This window comes from Anguilla rostrata, chromosome 1, assembly GCF_018555375.3.
Source record: "Anguilla rostrata isolate EN2019 chromosome 1, ASM1855537v3, whole genome shotgun sequence".
NCBI lineage: Eukaryota > Metazoa > Chordata > Actinopteri > Anguilliformes > Anguillidae > Anguilla > Anguilla rostrata.
Window position 1 is genome coordinate 8,101,605 of NC_057933.1, and position 19,460 is coordinate 8,121,064.

The 19,460-nt window shown below is 52.8% G+C and overlaps 1 protein-coding gene across 1 annotated transcript in view; it reads left to right on the forward strand.

The window, feature by feature from the left end:
- Positions 1 to 19,460, forward strand: part of stard9 (StAR-related lipid transfer (START) domain containing 9) — a 46,960-nt gene that overhangs the window by 12,867 nt on the left and 14,633 nt on the right. The window contains exons 4-20 of the mRNA XM_064307992.1: positions 7,015 to 7,131; positions 7,394 to 7,426; positions 7,540 to 7,601; positions 7,927 to 8,039; positions 9,718 to 9,860; positions 10,153 to 10,220; positions 11,021 to 11,118; positions 11,829 to 12,091; positions 12,577 to 12,654; positions 13,485 to 13,562; positions 13,952 to 14,131; positions 15,709 to 15,751; positions 16,190 to 16,315; positions 17,090 to 17,172; positions 17,433 to 17,494; positions 18,346 to 18,548; positions 18,832 to 19,312. Of these exons, the coding sequence (XP_064164062.1) occupies positions 7,015 to 7,131; positions 7,394 to 7,426; positions 7,540 to 7,601; positions 7,927 to 8,039; positions 9,718 to 9,860; positions 10,153 to 10,220; positions 11,021 to 11,118; positions 11,829 to 12,091; positions 12,577 to 12,654; positions 13,485 to 13,562; positions 13,952 to 14,131; positions 15,709 to 15,751; positions 16,190 to 16,315; positions 17,090 to 17,172; positions 17,433 to 17,494; positions 18,346 to 18,548; positions 18,832 to 19,312 (2,231 nt within the window). The remainder of the gene's footprint in view (positions 1 to 7,014; positions 7,132 to 7,393; positions 7,427 to 7,539; positions 7,602 to 7,926; positions 8,040 to 9,717; positions 9,861 to 10,152; positions 10,221 to 11,020; positions 11,119 to 11,828; positions 12,092 to 12,576; positions 12,655 to 13,484; positions 13,563 to 13,951; positions 14,132 to 15,708; positions 15,752 to 16,189; positions 16,316 to 17,089; positions 17,173 to 17,432; positions 17,495 to 18,345; positions 18,549 to 18,831; positions 19,313 to 19,460) is intronic.

Genomic DNA, 19,460 nt, shown 5'->3' on the forward strand with positions numbered 1-19,460 from the left:
GGGAGGGTGGGTTTAATCAGGACAGCCGTGTTTGGGGTGCTGGGGGTGGGGGGGCAGCAGGGGAACTGGACAAAGAGCCGTAATGAAAGCCGGCTGTGGAGCCGATGGAAAGGGGCGGGGCTAACTTTACCCACTTTTACAAGCTTCATTCTTGGCAGCAGAGGAGCCTTTAAACACAGGAAAAGAGCAAAATTGCGACAGGAGTGCTGAGAAGTATGAGAAACTGCAGTAGCCAGGGGAGAAAGGATGGCCCAGCAAATCACGCGCCTGCGACGTGACTCATCGGCCAATCGGTGGGGGACACCGCCTGTCGTCTCCCTGGAGACTCGTATAGCGACCGTGATTTAGTTTGGCTGTGGACCGTACCGTTTAAACAGTGGAGGGCGGGGGTGGGTGGGGCCTAGGTGGGGGTCGTCGAACCCCAGGACCCCCGCCCCCTACCCGGGGCCCGTGCCCCAAGCACAGCTGCCTCGGTTTAAATGCCCTGGCCATTTTATTTCTTCTTTTTTTTTTTTTTCTCCTCACAGCGGAATTTCACACTGATGACGTCATTGGCCCGGGAGCCGGCGAGCACAAAGCTGGTTTTCATTAGCGGATGAAGTCAGCTCGCAGCGTTTTGTTTCCTGTCCGCCCCCCCCTCGGGTGTCCCCCCCCTGTGCCCCCTCTCGGTTTGATTTCTGCAGTCCTTGTTTCTGGGTTTGTGTGTCAGTGGTGCAGCGGGGCTGTCGCTGAAGAATAGCCACAGTGTGTGCAGAGTGTCTCCCCCCACACGCAGTGGAAGCACAAACAGCAGAGGAGAGGTAATCACAGCCTGCAGACCCTCACCCTGAGTAATGATGGGTACGACCGTGCTAAACACGCTGCAGTAATGCTACGCTACGGCTAACACCCTGGGCGCTAGCGCTAAATGGCTAATTAGGCCCATCCCTATCAGGTTTGCAGGGAACGCAGGAGAGACATTGTCAGGGGGGAAAAAAAAATAGAGTTTGACCTTGATTTGCAAAAAAAAGGTCGCTTATCCAGTTTTAGTGAATGGTGTGTGGGTCCTGTGATGGATTGGTGACCTGTCCAAGGGTGTACTCCTGCCTTTCACCCAGTGTCTGCTGGGATAGGCCCTCCTCCTCCCCCGTGCCCTGACCAGGAGTAAGCAGTTTAGAAATTGGATGGATGGGATCCAGTTGGTGGTGAAGACAGAATTGTTGTCAGTCAAGCAGGAAGGCAGTTTGTGCAGTATCTCTCTCCAGAGGTGTCATAGCCCTGAAGTGCTGTCATTACCTCTCATATAAAGACATCAAACTGAATGAGCTGCCTTGGCTGCTTCCCCACGGACGCTAAGTGCCCTGCTGACGGAACAGTGAATCTGTGGAGATAAGCAAGGAGCTAGCTGTCTTCCAACAAATCACACAAAGGTCGCTAGTTAGATTCAATAACTGGCTGACAGGATCATAAGAAGAACCTGAAGCCTGTTTTTGTGCATTAAATTGAGCGTTTAATTTCAAAAGCAGCTATCATCTGCAGTCACTGGTGTGCAGTTTTGACGGTGCGCTTTGCGAGCGTTTTTATGGATTTGTGGTGCACTGCGGTGCTGGGTTTTTATTTTTCCCAAAGGGGGAGAATCGTGCCAGAACTCTTCCTTACGCAGACGATCCCTCCCGCTTCCGAGACCAGGCTTAAATTCCTCCGTAGGCCTGTGGAAATAATTCTCTACTGTAAGCGCTCCAGCGCGTTGGGCCTGACCAAACCAAAACAGCTGCACACAACAGTTGCTGCAGCAGTTGGGGGGGGGGCAGGGACAGCTTTCCCAGAGATTAAAATTGATTAGCGCGCCTGCCTGTGTGTCTGTGCGTGTTTACGTACAGGCATGAATAATGGAGAACAGAGCATCTCTTCATTCCCCGGGGCCCCTCCCCCACCCATGCAAATCTGACCTACAAACTCTGGAAGTATGACAAACAAGAAGAGTTGAATTAATGCCAATGAATTTTTTTTCCCTTCCTCCCTCCCTCCCTCTCTCTCTCTCCCTCTCTCTCTTTCGCTCCCTCTCTCACACATTCGTTCATTATCTGCCTCGCTCGGTATCTCACTTTCTCTCACACTTTATATACCCTCCACATCCTCCTCAGTGGATCAAACCACATAAGTTATTGGGGGGGGGGGGGGACCAATAAAGAAATTCACAGCAATAATTTACTGTACATGCAGAAATATTTGATGTCTTTGTATAACCCAGCTGGAAACAGGAAGAGAAACCCCAGAAGTTCCAGGGACCCGTGTTATAAGGGCTGCAGTACAGCCCAGTGGGGCTCACGGACAGGAAGTTGCTTTTGTGCGTGTCTGCAGCCCAGTGCTGCGGTTCGCTCTCTGGGTTTGGTCCTCACGGTCCCAGAGAGCGCGTGAAGCACATTTAGGGTGTTTTTTTTCGGGCTGCTGATGCAAAGTGCAGCGTGGGGCTGTGGCTCCAGACCGCGCCCTGGATTGGGGGTTGTGCTGGCGGCGGGGGGGGGCGGGGGGGGGAGCCGGAACAGGGAGTTCTCCAGACCACTTTAAAGAGCCTGTGCTCCCAGCAGGCCCGTGATTACAGCGCCTTACTGAGCGCGCTCATTACAGAGCTGCCACGGCCGTCCTGCAGAAACATGAGCCCTGATGATCACATCTGGAGCAGAGGGTGTGTGTGGGGGGAGGGGAGGGGAGGGGGGGTCTTCAGTGGCCACACCCATTAGCCAAAAACCCAGACCCTGCTCCCAGGACAGCAGTAATACAGGCCTGAAGCTGAGGCAACAGGCTTCTATTGTGTATGTTTTGTGTGAGTGTGAGAAAGATTGTGTTGTGTATGAGAGGGAGTTAGAGAGAGAAACACTGTGTGTGTGTGTGTGTGTGTGTGTGTGTGCGTGAGACTGAGTGTGAGAGAGATTGTGTGTGTATAAGAGAGACTGTGTGTGTGTGTGAGAGAGACTGTCTGTCTGTCTGTATGTGTCTGTGTACTGCGTGTACATGGATATATGTTTATGCATGTATGTGGGTGTGTGTTTATGCTTGTGAGTGTGTGTGCATGTATATACCCAGACATTGATTAGCTAAACAAAATAAAAAAAGTGCTTGTGTGGCAGTGCTGAGTGTTCGCTGGCCTTACTGTTGTCCAGCACTGTGACTGCATGTGGACCCCAGCTCCGCACCCGAATCCTTTATCTTCGAGCTCACGTGCCCCCCACTTCAAGCCCACACCTTTCCCCTTGGCACCACTGACCCACTTTCGGCCAGAGCCCCCCCCCGCCCCCCTCCCCAGACCCCCGGTCAGTGGGACTTCCCCCTCGAACCTCGCGTGGGTCGATGGCTCCGGCCCGCGTCTCCATGGCCGGTGAATGCTGCGTTCTGCTCTCCTTCTCTGTCTGGCGTCGCTGTTTTCTTCCTGCTGAAGGAAAGTCGGGGCCGGCCTCATTGTTTGCAGATGGCTTGTTTCCTCTCGGGTTCTTATTGAAACAATGCTGAGCTTTTTTCCAGCATCTTGGCATCAACACTAACCCCCCCCCCCCCAAACTCAGCATAAACACACAAACACACACACACACACGCACGCTCACACACACTCCTCTCTGCCTCTCCGCATCCTGTTGGTTTGTGTGTTTTGTCTGAAGGGCTCACGTTCTGTGGATGTCGAGAGAGAGAGAGAGAGAGAGGCGGAGTTCTGTCCATCAGAACTGACCCAACTGACCCGGTCTGTACCACAGTACCCATATCTTTTAGCTACCACAGACTTCATTATTGAGCCTGTGCATTGTTTGAACCTTCTCTCTTTCCGTTTTAAAATGAATGCAAAATGCACTTGTAGGCAGTGCAGTCGTCAGCACTTTGGGGATATGGAATCATGTATGTGCATTATGCATTTCTCTCCCAGAGTTACATGTGACATTGGCGCACATCGCAAGCTAATAGAATATGGTAATAGTGGCAGACAATGACCCCCTCTGATTGGGATGAATGAGCCGGACCGATAGATGACCCGCACTGAGAGGGGATTGTTCCACGAAGAAGTGCGGGGGTGTGTAATGTGCTGACTCCTGCTCCCAATAGAAGACGGTCTGTCGTACAGGACTGCACGTGTGACTGCCATTTGTTAAATCCTCTTTGGAAAGACAGACCAAGTTTTGTGCGTGTGTGTGTGTGTGTATCAGAGAGAGAGAGATAGAGAGAGAGAGAGAGAGAGAAGGAGAGACAGAATGAATAGTGAGAGAGGGGTGGGTATGCTCCTATTTTGTGGCCCTTGGAAGGCATCCTCAGTAGGTCATTGTAGGGGTCGTTTCAGATCGGGGCCTTGAACAAGCTTCCTTTGTGTTCGTTAAGACGCCGACGGAAACTCCCCCCTAATTTGCCGCAGAAAGAGAGGGAGCGCTGTGGCTGTTCGTCATGTGACCTCTGCGCCTCGCTGGTCTTTGGCTCGTTCGAGCCACTCGGCTCCGATGCCTGACGGACAGAGTCTCCTGCTCCTGCACCAGCCCAGTGCATCATCATCATCATTTTAACCACAGGCCCTGAGTCTGTGTTTGTGTGTGGGAGAGAGATTGTGTGTGTGTGCGTGTATCTGTAGTGCGCACTATACTGTGGGGGGGATTGATTAGTTGGCGTTACTCTGCTTTAGTTGTGTGTGTGTGAGTGAGAGATTGTGTGTGTGTGTGTGTGTGTGAGTATGTGCATGTGTGCGTGTATCTGTAGTGCGCACTATACTGTGGGGGATTGATTAGTTGGCGTTACTCTGCTTTAGTTGTGTGTGTGTGTGAGTGAGAGATTGTGTGTGTGTGTGTGTGTGTGAGTATGTGCATGTGTGCGTGTATCTGTAGTGCGCACTATACTGTGGGGGGGGGTTGATTAGTTGGCGTTGCTCTGCTTTAGTTGTGTGTGTGTGTGAGTGAGAGATGTGTGTGTGTGTGTGTGTGTGTGGAGTACGTGCATGTGTGCGTGTATCTGTAGTGCACTATACGTGTGGGGTTGATTAGTTGGGGTTGCTCTGCTTAGTGTGTGTGTGTGTGAGTGAGAGATGTGTGTTGTGTGTGTGAGTATGTGCATGTGTGCGTGTATCTGTAGTGCGCACTATATTGTGGGGGGGGGGGTTGATTAGTTGGGTTACTCTGCTTTAGTTGTGAGTGCTTGTTGAAGGCTGCCCCCATCACTGGTCTCCAACTGCACTGCACTGCACTCAGCCAGCACTGACCTTCCACACCCGTCCGTCAGAACCGAGCCGCTCGGGTCGCTGATCCTCCTGTGTGTGCGGAGCAGAACCGCGCCGCCCGGGTCGCTGATCCTCCTGTGTGTGCGGAGCAGAACCGCGCCGCCCGGGTCGCTGATCCTCCTGTGTGTGCGGAGCAGAACCGCGCGCCGGTCGCTGATCTCCTGTGTGTGTGAGCAGAACCCGCCCCCGGGTCGCTGATCCTCCTGTGTGTGCGGAGCAGAACCGAGCCGCCCGGGTCGCTGATCCTCCTGTGTGTGCGGAGCAGAACCGCGCCGCCCGGGTCGCTGATCCCCTGTGTGTGCGGAGCAGAACCGCGCGCCGGTCGCTGATCTCCTGTGTGCGGCAGAACCGGCGCGGTCGCTGATCCTCCTGTGTGTGCGGAGCAGAACCGCGCCGCCCGGGTCGCTGATCCTCCTGTGTGCGGGAGCAGAACCGCGCCGCCGGTCGCTGACTCCTGTGTGCGGAGCAGAACGGCCGCCGCGCTGATCCTCCTGTGTGTGCGGAGCAGAACCGAGCCGCCCGGGTCGCTGATCCTCCGTGTGTGCGGAGCAGACCGAGCCGCCGGTCGCTGTCTCTGTGTGTGCGGCAGACGCGCGCCGGTCGCTGATCCTCCTGTGTGTGCGGAGCAGAACCGAGCCGCCCGGGTCGCTGATCCTCCTGTGTGTGCGGAGCAGAACCGAGCCGCCCGGGTCGCTGATCCTCCTGTGTGTGCGGAGCAGAACCGAGGCCGGCGCTGATCCTCTGTGTGCGGGGCAGAACGGCGGCCGTCGCTGATCTCCTGTGTGTCGGAGCAGAACCGGCCGCCCGGGTCGCTGATCCTCCTGTGTGTGCGGAGCAGAACCGAGCCGCCCGGGTCGCTGATCCTCCTGTGTGTGCGGAGCAGAACCGAACCGCCCGCCACGCCCTCCGAGAGCTCCGCCCCCTCACAGCGCCGTCTCTGACGGGCCGGGTCCCTTCAGCGCCGGAGGAGGAGCGGAGGCGGCCTGTGTCCCTCTGCCGCGTTTGTTTGGGATGTGCTGCGCAGTGCAGTGTCCCGTTCGCTTTATCTGCCCCCCCCACCCCCCCGACCCGGGGCGCTGCGGCCTCACTCACTCCTCAGGACGGGGGAGGGGGGCACTGAGGCCTCTGCTTTTGTCCGGGCCCCCTCCCGGCTGGTTTCTCAGCACGCTCCCCGGCCTGTTTATTTTCCCCGTCCCTTTCATCTGTCCGTGCGCGGCCAAACTGTTTTTCCTGGGAACAAACCACCCCCCCCACACCCCCCCACCCCCCTCTTATCCTTACCCAAACACCTCTGCAGGAAGAGGGTGAGCCCACGGCTGGCCCCCAGCCAGAGCCCCGTCTGGAGCCAATCTGCTCCAAACAAGTCCCAGAGTTCATTCCCTTACACACGAAAAATATGCACACATGCATTTCCTCAGACACGCGCAAACTGATGCATGCATGTACGCGTGATATTCACTGCCATACACTCTGCACACATACACGCGTACCTGCAGACTTGCACACAAATGCATTCATGCAAATGCATGCACACGTGTAAACACATTCATGCATGCACACATGCATGTATACATGCATACCTGCGGACACACGCACAAATTCATGCATGCACACAAGGACATGCATACAAAATTCACATGTGCAGGCACACATGCACACATGCGCCTACACACACAAACATGCGTATACAGACATGTTCCTTGCAGGGGTCTTTGTGTAGCGATAGTGCAGCAGAACATCCTGTCTGTCTGGCTCCTTATTCCGCCATTTTGTGTCCTGTGTCTCTGTTCCAGGTGTTCCAGGACCTGGGTGTTTCGGTGCTGGCGGGGGCGTCTGAGGGGTACAACGTGTGCCTGTTCGCTTACGGGCAGACCGGCTCGGGGAAGACCTACACTATGATTGGCACACCGGTCAGTATGGCTGTCAGATGGACATGGGGGAGGGGCTTCTAGGGGACGTTTGCTGCTGTTCAGGGGTAAAATTGCGCTGAACCACAGTGCTGACTGCATATTGAGTATACGCAGTTATTTATGTCAGTTATCTTCTGTGCGGTGCAGAAGTATCATGGCTCAGTGCTTGTGAGTCCTGTGTGGCGCAGAGTAAGAAGGATGTCTCTGTATTTCAGTGCCTTTTTAGTGACTTTCCTTCTCTGTTCTCTCTCTCTCTCTACAGGCCTCCATTGGCCTGACCCCGCGAATCTGTCAGGTCAGTGACCGAAACTACATTTTTTTTAAAAAGCTGATAGATACAGTGCGTGTTTGTGTTTGTCCCGCCCCGTGTGTGTAGTGTGGGTCAGTGACGGGGTGTGGTCTGTGCAGGGCCTGTTCAGGACGGAGGACGGCTCTGCAGAGGGACAGAGCCCCTGCAGGGTGGAGGTCAGGTGAGGCTCGCTGTCTGCTCGGGGTTCTCCGCCCACTTCCTGCTCAGTGCGGAAGTTATTCTTATCAAGTAACTTGATATTCTGTGTTACTGTTACTCTCAGGATCATGACCCTTTCCTCTCTTTGTCCCCGCCTCCCCATCTTTTCTCTCTCATTCTCTCTCTCTCTGTCACTTCTCTCTCTCTCGACCCTCTCTCTCTCGTTCCCCCTCACTCTCCCTCTCTCTTTCTGTCTCTCTCCCCCTTCTCTCTTTCTCTCTCTCTCTCCCCCTCATTCTTTCCTTCTCTCTCTCCCTCTTTCTCCCTCTCTCTCCCTCTCTCTCCAGTTTTTTGGAGATCTATAACGAGCGCGTGCGTGACCTGCTGAGGCGCTCTGAGGAGAAGAAGCCGTCCCCGCTGCGGGTTCGAGAGCACCCCGAGAAGGGGCCCTACGTGCAGGGTAAGCTTGGGGCATGGGGGAGGGGAGGGGGGGGGGGCTGACGAACTCTCTCTCTGCCCCGCCTTAAACCCTCGAGCCAAAGGGCCGCGCTCTGATTGGTCCAGAGAGACCGGCGGCTGCTACGACCGTGCGCATGGATTCCAGCATCGCTGCCAATGCTGGCCAGATAATACTCATTTTACACTGGGTCTCAAACCCTGTGACCTTTGACCTCTACCCACCCTCAGCACCCTCAGCATCAAAGAAACCGCACGGGCAGACACCCCCCCACCCCTCTCCCCCACGCTGTTGGGAACGCTCAGAGACGCAGACCCCCCCCGCCCCTCTCCCCCCACGCTGTTGGGAACGCTCAGAGACGGAGCGGTCTGTGGGGCTGTTTGTGTAGCACTTACTGAAGCTCATAAAAGCTTCACGTGTATCAAGCGTACTCAGGACTCACGGTGGTTTCCTGGGTCAGGGAGCTTCTCTGGGAACAGGCTCTGAAGCTGGCTCATAAAAGTGCTGACAGCCAGAGAGAGTTGTGAAATAACCAGTGTATTATTTTTTGTGTATTTTTAACTTGGAGGCGAATGCAAGCATGTTTGCGTGTGCCTGTGTGTTAAGGAAAACTGCAAAGAGTACATATTTCTCTCAGTGCAGTCCAGAGCACAGCACTACAGCCTGCTGAAAAGTTCAGAGGTTTTTGCTCTTTGTCCTCTCTCCCTCTCTCTCCGATCTCCTTGCCCCACATTTTCTCTTGGCCACGTGAGGCAGAGGAAGTGACATCACCGATGAGGAAGTGGCTCTGTGGCTTTGGGAGGGCGTAGTGGAGCCGCTGTCCGGTGTGCTCTGCCTGCCTTCCTCTGTTCCCCTTATTCCTGCGGCCTTCTGTGACGCATAAACAGGGCTCCTGGGGCTTTTTGGGGGGGGTGTAAACTTCCTGTTGATTCTTCTGCACAGATTCTTCCTTCTGTGTGAAAGGCCAGAGCAGCGCTGAGCTCGAGGCTGAATCACTGAATGACAACTCTTAGGGCTCATTCCAGGTCCTGCTCACGCTGGCTCACGAGCCCTGTGAACATTTAGCGCTTAGAGATTCTGTCCCAAGAACCCTGTGAACATTTAGCACTTAGAGATTCTGATTTTAGGAAATCAGCGTCCTTGGCTTCTCCGCAGGATGGGTTGTCCGGAGTGTTGCAGAGATGAGAGTCTTGTGAAAGAGCAAACGAGGGGTGGGGGGACTGACAGCCGGGGGCCTGGTTCTGTACCCCCTGGCGGGACAGGCCGTATTGGGACGGGTCGCACTGACGGTGCGACGGGGCTGCGGAGCGAGCGATCCTCCGTGTGACTCACTGAGCGCGCTCAGTACGGAGAAGTGCTGCGTCCTGCGTTCTCAGAACGCTCTCCCAGGACTGAGCGTGCCTTAGGGACCTCCTGTACCTGGTAAACAACAGGCACCAACAGGCCGCCTTCACACCCACCCCCCCCCCACCCCACCCCCCGCTCGGAGACTCACTGCCTGTCAGACCGGAAAAGGCATGATCCTATTAGCGGCAATTTCTCAAGCTGTCCCTGGAAGTACCCAGAGTGCACTGCTGCGGCTCACCACCTGCTGCTGTTCACGCCTCGATCACGTTATCAATGGCAGTTTCTCACGCTGTTCCTCTGTCTCTGTCCGTCTGTCCGTCCGTCCCCTGCCCAGGCCTGTCGCAGCACGTGGTGTCGGACTACCAGCAGGCGGTGGACCTCCTGGAGGAGGGCATCTCCAAACGCATCACGGCCGCCACGCACATCCACGACGCCAGCAGCCGCTCCCACGCCATCTTCAGCATCCAGTACACGCAGGTCAGGCCAACCGTCCAATTAGAGCTTCTGCAGGGCGCTGTCAGTCATGTCACCCGTCCAATTAGAGCTTCTGCAGGGCGCTGTCAATCACACCACCCGTCCAATTAGGGCTTCAGCAGGGCCCACATTAATTAGCCTGTGATCATTGTCCCACTGCAGTGCAGGTTACTTTTAACTGTGATGTTCCTCCAGCTTTGGCTTGTGTTGGCTTAGCAGTTATATTTTTACAGTATAATTTATTATCTTTTTAAATTATAATTCATTTGTATAATTTGTATATTGTCTACTGCAGGCCATTCTCGAGAACAACCTTCCTTCTGAAATTGTCAGCAAGATCAACCTGGTGGACTTGGCTGGCAGGTGAGGCTCACAAAGCACGAGGTTCTTCCTCTGTGATTACCTGGACGGAAATACAGCCTGCTCCCCACAACCACACAACACGTGGAGTAATGTGTGGATGGGGTTTTAAATCGTCTTTGGAGCAGGCTGCACTTTTATGCAATCCCAGGTTGCCCTCTAGTGGTTGTGCACAATCATTGCACGACTGGTGGAGGTTTCACTTCTGTCCCATTCAGAGTTTAACATCTTGAAGCCAGATTTTAACCTTAACCCAGGGCTGCCAAGCCCTGCTCCTGCAGGTCATTCAGCTTTTTCACTCCAACCCTGACAAAGCACATCTCATTCAACAGCTAGAGGGTTTGTTGAGCTGCTAATTAGTAGAATCAGCTGTGTCACATTAGGATTGGAGTGAAAACCTACTGGACTGTAGATGTCCAGGAACAGGGCTGGCCAGCCTTAACATTACATTACATTACATTACATTACAGGCATTTAGCAGACGCTCTTATCCAGAGCGACTTACACAACGTTTTTACGTAGCATTTTACATTGTATCCATTTATACAGCTGGATATATACTGAAGCAATTTCGGTTAAGTACCTTGCTCAAGGGTACAACGGCAGTGTCCTACCTGGGAATCGAACCTGCGACCTTTCGGTTACAAGTCCAGTTCCTTACCCACTGTGCTACACTCCGTCCTAACCTTTCTCATGTGCTAATATCTTAATTAAATCTGTCCCCTGATCTTAGATCTTAGTGTATTTTTTTATTGTTGCTCAGTACTGATTGGCGTACTAACGGCTGTCCTTGTGTCACGCAGCGAGAGGGCGGACCCTAATTACTGCCGGGACCGGATCACTGAGGGCTCCAACATCAACAAGTCCCTGGTGACCCTGGGCATCGTCATCTCCGCTCTGGGTGTGTGTGGGGTCAGCGGGGACGAGAGGGGGACATCGTCTTCTCTGACCTGGTTGTGGGGGGGGCGGGGGGTGGGGGTGGGGCATCGTCACCTCCGCGCTGGGTGTGTGTGGGTCGGGGGGTGGGGGTGGAGGGGCGGTCTGTCATTTCTGAAAGTTTGTCTGCTTTTTTCAAAAAAGAAGAAAACGTAGGCAAAGTGTGCTGTTTACCTAGTAAAGCAAATGGACCCAGAAGAGATAAGGAGCAGGAAAACAGGTTCTGGGCTTTTCTTGGTCAAACAAGCCATCCTTTGTAAACAGATGTTGACATTTTGGCCGTTAGCCTTTTGGTAAGCACTGGCTAATGGAGACACATTGAACGGTCTAGTGACAGTTTAGCGACTGATTTAATTGTGCTTGTCACACACTGTCCACTTAAGCTGTGCATCTCCCTCTGTTCTGAAACCTCCTTCTTAAAAAAAAGGCTGGAAAAAGTCAACATTTGTTTGAAAGGCAGGGTTTGCTTGGCCAATAAAAGCCCAGAACCTGTTTTGTTGCCAACAGCAGAGAACCTGCTTCCCAGCGTCTTTGTTTTGAAAGAGGAACGGGCGGGTAGAAGAGCAGATTGAGCTGTCGCGGATTCCCTGGGTTTGTTTTACCGCGCGCGGCCTGACTCCCGCTCCCTCTCTCTCTCTGTTTGTCCGTCCGGTCCCCGTCGGCCCGGCCGCGCAGCCCAGAACTCCCAGATGTTCAGCAGCTGCCAGAGCATCAACAGCGTGGCGAGCGAGGGGGAGGGCAGCACGGGGGGCAGCCTGTCCAGCTCGCTGTCCGGGGGGGCGCGCCGCCACTGCTTCATCCCCTACCGGGACTCCGTCCTCACCTGGCTGCTGAAGGACAGCCTGGGGGGCAACTCCAGGACCATCATGATCGCCAGTGAGTGCTCACCCCCCCCCCCCCAAAAGCCGAGGCTGAAGATCCCTGCTCTTACCGCCGATGCTAACCGCTAAGTGCTTACTGCTAACGGCACTTTCCCTTTCTCTCTCTCTTCCTTCTCTCTCTTCTCTTCTCTCTCTTCTCTCTTCTCTCTCTCTCTTCACTCCTCTTCTTTCTCTCTCTCTCTCCTCCCTCACTCTTCCCTCCTCCTCGCAGCTACAACGGCTCCACCTCGCTGGCCAGCCGCATCGTCAACAAGCCCGCTCAGCAGCGTGTGAGCTGCGGGCCGCAGCGACCGAACGATCGTAACAAGGTCCAGTGTGTTGTAGGCCACAATCCCTCGGACGCATGACATGATGCGTTGATAGTGGTCTGTTTGCAGGGCTCTACACTGACATTTTTGGCCGGAGCGCAGTGGCGTTCTAGGGATATTCTAGTAATGCCATGCAGTGGCTCCTACACATTTTTGCCGGCGCATGCTCTAAGTGAGACGTAATAGCTACCACTCCATCCTTCTCCTCCTCCTCCTCCTCCTCCTCCTCCGTAGGACGCCAGCGTGAGGCTGATCAGGGAACTGCGGGAGGAGATCGACCGACTGAAGAGCATGCTGCTGAGCTACGAGATGGTGCTGATCGCCGAGGGGGGTTTGGGGGTTGGGGGGGCCACGTGGGGGTCACTGCTCTCACACACACCTGCCACTAAACTGAATCTGGTTTGATTCTGAATACAGGCTCCTACTACAGAGGGCTGCTGTCTGTTCTGTGCCCCATTCCCCCCTGTGCTTTATTAAGTGATTGCTGTAGTCTCCTGTACACTGGGGCTGGCAGTGTTCTTACATTTACACAGTTAGCCAAGATAGACATGAAGTGGGACACTGGCTGTTGTTTCCCACTGACAACCACTATTTGTAATCATTGTAATAACAGTATTAATAAATGTGTAATAAGGGGTTGAAGTAATATAGCACCTTTCAACTCAAGATCTGAAAGCACCTGTCAGTGACCTCAGCCACCTCCAGCCATGTTGTGGTAACTGCACCACAGAGTTGGATATTAGCTTAGGTAACGGCTGTAAACGCACAGAGGATATGCACAGGCTGGTGTGTGTGTGTGTGTGTGTGTTGGGGGGGGGGCATACAGTGCTGGGGCAGGCAATCCTGGTCCTGGTTTCTGGTTTTTGTTCCATCTGAGCTGGATCACAAGAGTATGATTGATGATTAAGAGTCTGTGGCTGAATATTCATAATGATGAAACACTGAGAGCCTCCAGCATCTGGTCACCTGCATTCATTAAACCTGATTTAATTAAGATGAATCCAGTCATGTAGTCATAGATGTGGGTGGACCATCTGTGGCACTCCAGGACCACCGTTGCCTAGCACTGCTGCAGTGCATTCCTCCTGTAAAAACCAGACCTCGGTTGACCCCTGACCCCTTCCTCTCCGCCCCACCCACAGCAGCGGAACCCCAGCCCTTCTTTGAGTGACGAGCGGGACGGAAGCATCTCCGACCTGGTGCTGCAGAACGAGCTGAAGGTGAGGCAGCGCTCTGCGCTGACAGGTAGCGCTAGTGCTCTACGCTAACGTTTTTTCCCCAGGAGTACATGTGAGGACACACAGTGTCATTGATGCAAAGCACCACTCTTACGTTGCACCCCAGGAACTTTGCCTGTTAATAACTCTCCCCTGTGGCAAGTCTTCAGCCTGCTAAATGTGAGTGTGTGAATCCAGGTTCATGAGGTGCTTTGCATCTGAAAATTCTGCAGTTGCAGTTGTGCTCCTAAATTACTTTTCCAGTGAGCACACATCAGTGGAGCAAATGCAGAGCTGTAGAGCCCTCCTTAAAACACAGTGCCGGGCTTCGCCCCGGTGGAACCGGCCAATCAGCATTCTAGCCTGAATTGTCCTGTTGCCCCCCCCCCCAGGTTGAGCAGCTGACTAAAGACTGGTCGGACCGGTGGCGGGACCAGAAGGAGGTGCTGGAGCAGTACAGCGTGGACATCAACCGGGACCGGGCGGGCTTCCTGATCCGCTCCCTCCTGCCCCACCTCATCGCCCTCGACCGGGACGTCCTGAGCACGGGGGTCACCTTCTACCACCTCAGGGTAATGCAGGGCACCAAACGCAATGTCTGCCGTCCCATGTCAGTGTTGAGGAAACGCATGGTGACAGAACAGAGTCCCAGATGCACCGTTAGACCCCACCCCCCCACACACAGTTCAGTGCCAGCCCATAGTGTGCGTTTAAGTGTGAGATCACAAGTATGTGATTAGAGCGTTCTTAACCAAACATTCTAATGCTGATGTAACAATCACTGCTGGTAACTGAAAGCAGTGAAGTTATAGAACACTGACACTGGAAAAAAAAACGGTAAAATAAACCTACTCTTCAAAGGGTCAAGCCTATGCTTAGGGGCTGCCCTTGATTGTGAACAGCAGCAGCAGGGCGGGAAAAATGGCTCACAGCACCTGGACTTTCACCCGCATCTCCTGCTTTGGATGCTTCCTCTGGACCTGGAATTTCACCCGCAAATTACAATGTTCAGACGACCTCAACCATGATCTTACAAAGACCTACATAAAATGTAGATTTGTCCAGTCTTACAGCACATGAGGAATGCCCTGTTGGGTTTTTAAAAAATATTTTTTTGTGACGTGAGCATGCTTGTCCCTCACATGTCCCTCTTCAGTTGAGGTATTTATAAAAACCAAATTCTCTCCTTTTGTGCTACTGTGGTCTTGGCATGGAGTTCTCAGTGTCTTGTCACTAACTGGAACACTGTCTCTCTCCTCTCTCTACTAGATCCTTCCTTCCTGTCTTCTTTTTTCTCTTTCTACAACCTGTAACTGTCCGCAAAAACTGTTCAGATGTGATGCGCACAGGTAAAGGCGTGTGAACAGGAAGTAAATCTTCGCTTCCTCTCACATTTAGAGCATGTCTTTGTTCTTCCTACTGTTCTATCTTTTTATTCTATTTTATAATTTTGGATTTAATAAAGCAGATTTTAAGACTGCCTCATGGAAGTGGTTGTACTGCAATGCATTGTGAATATACAAGATGCCAAATATATTTCACAGTAATATATTTCAGAAAATATGTTGCTATATCTGAAGGTGACAGTAATTTGTATATTTGGCCATATATTGTGAAGCTTTGCAAAATCCTCTCTGATCTTGACACAACATTCTGTGTCAACATAGTGCTGTGTATTCTACTTTCATAAGAGGTCCTTGAAGTGAGAGGTGTGTAGTTCATTGTTGTTTGGCATAAGAGATGGCCTCATTGGTCAAAGGGATTGCTAAGAAGGTAACAATAGCTGCAAACTGGAATTCCTGCATTTCTAGCAGTCTGACACAACAGCTTAACCCGGGGGGGAGGGGGGGAGTTTGTTCTACCTCTGACACCAACGCATTTTCCATGCAGACGGGTCTGCGCTACGCAACCTATCCTTAAAGATGCAGTGAGCAGATGCGTCTGCAGCTACGCAACCAGCGCATTTATCCTTAAAGATGCAGTGAGCAGATGCGTCGGGGTGGTCAATGAAGCCAGGACTTTGTGTGAAAATGTAAAAATACTCATTTTATGATCAGGGCTCATCTGATGAAACCTGTTTTGCTCGCTCCAGTATCTGTGAGGCTTCTCCGCAGTTCTCTAATGCCTCTCTGTGCTGTCTTTCTCGCAGGAAGGGGTGACCGTGATCGGACCACACGACCAATCCCAAATAGGTTGGTACTGACCCCTCATTCCAGTTACTTGTTTCATCGTTTTTACATCTTCTTTGGGCTCTGCTATAACCTGAGTTTGGAGCATACACAAATTAGACAAAAAAAAAAAGGTCATGAATAGTATGCCTTGCATGGCTTGTGTTTATGAGTATAATCCAATTCTGATGCATTTGTGTATGTCAGAGGTGAAAAATTCCAGGATCAGAAAGTAAAAGTCCTCCCCAGTATTTTGTTCCAATCATCTTGATTTGCTAACTAGCACAATTCTTCAACCTGGAGTTAGAACTAATGAAGTGAATTCAGCTGGCCCAGCAGGAGTTCCTGGGTGAAAGGAGCACATGGCAGGACTTTTACTTTCTGACCCCTGGACTTCCCACCTCTGGTGTGTGTATATAAAGTTTCTGCTTGTAGTTATTGTAGCTGTTGTTGCATGGCCAGTCCTGCAGGGGGAGTCGAGCTGTGAGATTGTGAACCAGCAGGGCACCGTGACCCTGAGACCCGTGCCTGGCAGTGTCTGCACGGTCAACGAGCGGGAGGTGACCGAACCGTGCCGACTGGCTCAAGGTAACACACACGTGCACACGCAGTCACGCACTCACTCACTCTCACCCCCACACACACACGCACTCACTCACTCTCACTCACACACCCACACACACTCACCACATCCACTCACTCACTCACTCACTCACTCACACACACACACACACACACACTCACTCACACTCTCACTCACTCACTCACTCACACACGTATACACACTCACTCACTCACTGACACACACACACACACATATCACACACATGCTTGCACACATCGCATAACGCGTAGTACACATACTCTACCACAACAAACAACACACTTGCATAAATGCATCACCTTGCACACGTGCACATAAACAGGCCCACGCACTCGTACACATACCCGTTCCCTCTCACACTCATACGCACGCAGTGCAAGCTCCGTCGCTGCAGTTTAATGGGATAAGAACAGATTATATAAGAGCTCTCATAAATATGGTAAATGGTAGGACTGCATTGTGAATATAGTCAAACATTTTATCCAAAGCTGGTCCTTATCACGAATTATGCCTCTCATTCGCCAGAGCAGTTAGGGGTTAGGTGTCTTGCTCAAGGACACTTCGACACGCCCAGGGCGGGGTTTGAACCGGCAACCTTCCGACTGCCAGACAATCTTTCTTACCTCCTGAGCTATGTTGCCCCATAAAGGTGAAGGACCTCACGTAAGAGAGCACAAGGCAAAGCCAAACAGCTTGCAGTGGCAGTGGTTTGTGAGGTAACCTCACGCTGACGCTCCGGGCGTGTGTCACCCCTGCAGGGGCGGTGATAGCGCTGGGCGGGGCGCACAAGTTTCGCTTCAACCACCCGGCGGAGGCGGCCGTCCTGAGGGAGCGGAGAAGGGTGAGCGCCGGCAGGCACGACCTGGTCTCCATGGTTACGGTCACCCGGGCGTCGAGTTCACAAACTTCTTTGTGTGTCGTGCAAATGTGGTTTTAAAATTAATTATTTATTTAATCATTTGCTGTTTATTCATGGCTGTATATGTTGCCATTGCATTACACTGTTAATAGTTTTTAATATGAGCACAAATAAAAATGATTCTGAATTCTGTGGCCCGGTCTTTGCCGGTAAAATGTATGTCTGACCCCCCCCCCGTATAGGAGAGTGAAGGTATCCTGGACTGCTGCTCCACTGACCTGAGTCCCCTCGCCTCCAGTGGCAGGTAAGAATGCATTAACCTTAGGAAAAAGACTGTTAAATCTGTACTGGAATAGGTCCAATGGACAAACAGTGAATCAGTCAGTGATGGTAAACAAACACAGAGGGTCACCCATATGCTCTATATTACAGTAAACAACATACACAGACCACAGACACAAGTATCACAAGGTTATATTTGATTTCACAGTGGGCCACATTACACAGGCTGAGGAGCAAAGTTTGTGCTGGATGCATTGCTAGGCACCAAGCCCTAGAGCTGAAACACACACACACACACATACTCTCTCTCACACACACACACACACACACAGCCCCTACTCAGCTGTATATAACAAGCTCCACCTAAGAGTCCCTGAGAAGGGTCCCAGCACGCTGTCATTGGCTCTGCTTCTCTGTTGCTCGGATACAGGAAGGACGCTTCCTTGAGCTTGACTTTGGCTCTCAGAAAGCTTTTCTTCTTCGGAGCCTTCTGTTCGTCTGTCTGTTTGTCTGTCTGTCTGTCTGTTTGCCCGTCTGTCTGTGTTCTTGGGGATTTTAAAGTTCAGCATTTGACCTGGATGCGTTCATTTCACTGTTCTGAGGTAATGGCAACAACAACAAAAAAAGAAGGTCACGGTTAGATGTTTGTGATTCTGCATGCTCCTTGATCTGACAGATATGCTAGATTGAGAAAAGTGAGATTTCTGTATGTTAAGTTCCTTTCGTCACTATTCATGTGACTGCGAATGTCTGGGTTTCTGGTGTAGTTGTTGAAGAGGATGTGTTTTGTGCACTGGACCTGTTTTTGGCCTGATTTTTGCGTGTAAGTCTTTACATGTATGTTGGGCCTCTGTGTATCCGTTGTGCGTGCAGGCCAGAGGGGGACAGGTGCTGGGAGGAGGGCGGGGGCGGGGGCGACGGCAGCGGGGCGTCGGCGGCACACCCCCCCAGGCAGCGGGTGGAGGAGCAGCAGCGCTACATCGAGTGCCTGCGGGAGGAGATCCAGGCGGAGCAGCAGCGGGCGGAGCTGGAGCTGGAGAGCGAGCAGGCGCACCTCAGACAGCAGCACAGAGAGAGTGAGTGCGGTCCCGCCTCACGGATGATTTCTAAAGCTGCGTTATGCACGTGACTCGTACTCCGTCGTGTGCTCTGATTGGCCCACGGGACTGTCATTGACATGTGGGCACTGGGCCTTCTCAGTTGCTGATTGATGGCGAAATATTACAGTGCAAAAAATTTTTTTTTTTTTTTTGTATTACTTTGAAGTGCATGCTCAAGATGCATATTTACATGCATGTGTACATAAGGAGTAACACTGTGTGTGTGTGTGTGTGTGTGTTTGTGTGACTCCATCTGCAGTCCAACAGTGGATATTGCAGGAAAAGCAGCGTCTGGCCGCCAGTGAAGAGAAGGGGAAGCAAGAGCTCGGGGTGCAGACGGACCCAGTGTCCTCGCCCCGCCCAGAGGGCGTGGCCTCCGAGGCCATGGAGGGCGGGAGCGGTCCCATTGCGACGCCCCTGACGGCGACGATCGGCGACAGGAAGAGGGTGGTGCAGGAGGAGCTGCTGCGGCACCACGCCTTGCGCCGGGCCGAGAACCGGGTGCGCCGCAAACGTCTGCACTACCAGCTGGAGCGGATTGCTCAGAAGCGCCACCTGCTGGAGGCCAAAAGGGAACTGCAGCGGCTGGAGAACGCCCTTCCCCCGGGGCAGGACAGCCCGACGTCGCCTGAGCTGGGCCACCTGTCCAGGGCGAGAGGGCCTCCGCGCGTCCTCCGCAGGCATTCCTTCTCCGCGGACATCCTGTCCCGCCTGTACCCCCAACACACCCCCAGCTTCAGGTCAGTGTCTGTATGCCCGGTACACACAGTCTGCTGTGTCCTTTGACCAAGCCTCTCATCATAATTGACTGAACAAGTACAAATGATAATCTGACAGGAACTGCGTTTTAAAAATTTCTGAGAACGTTAATGTTTAAATAAATAAAAG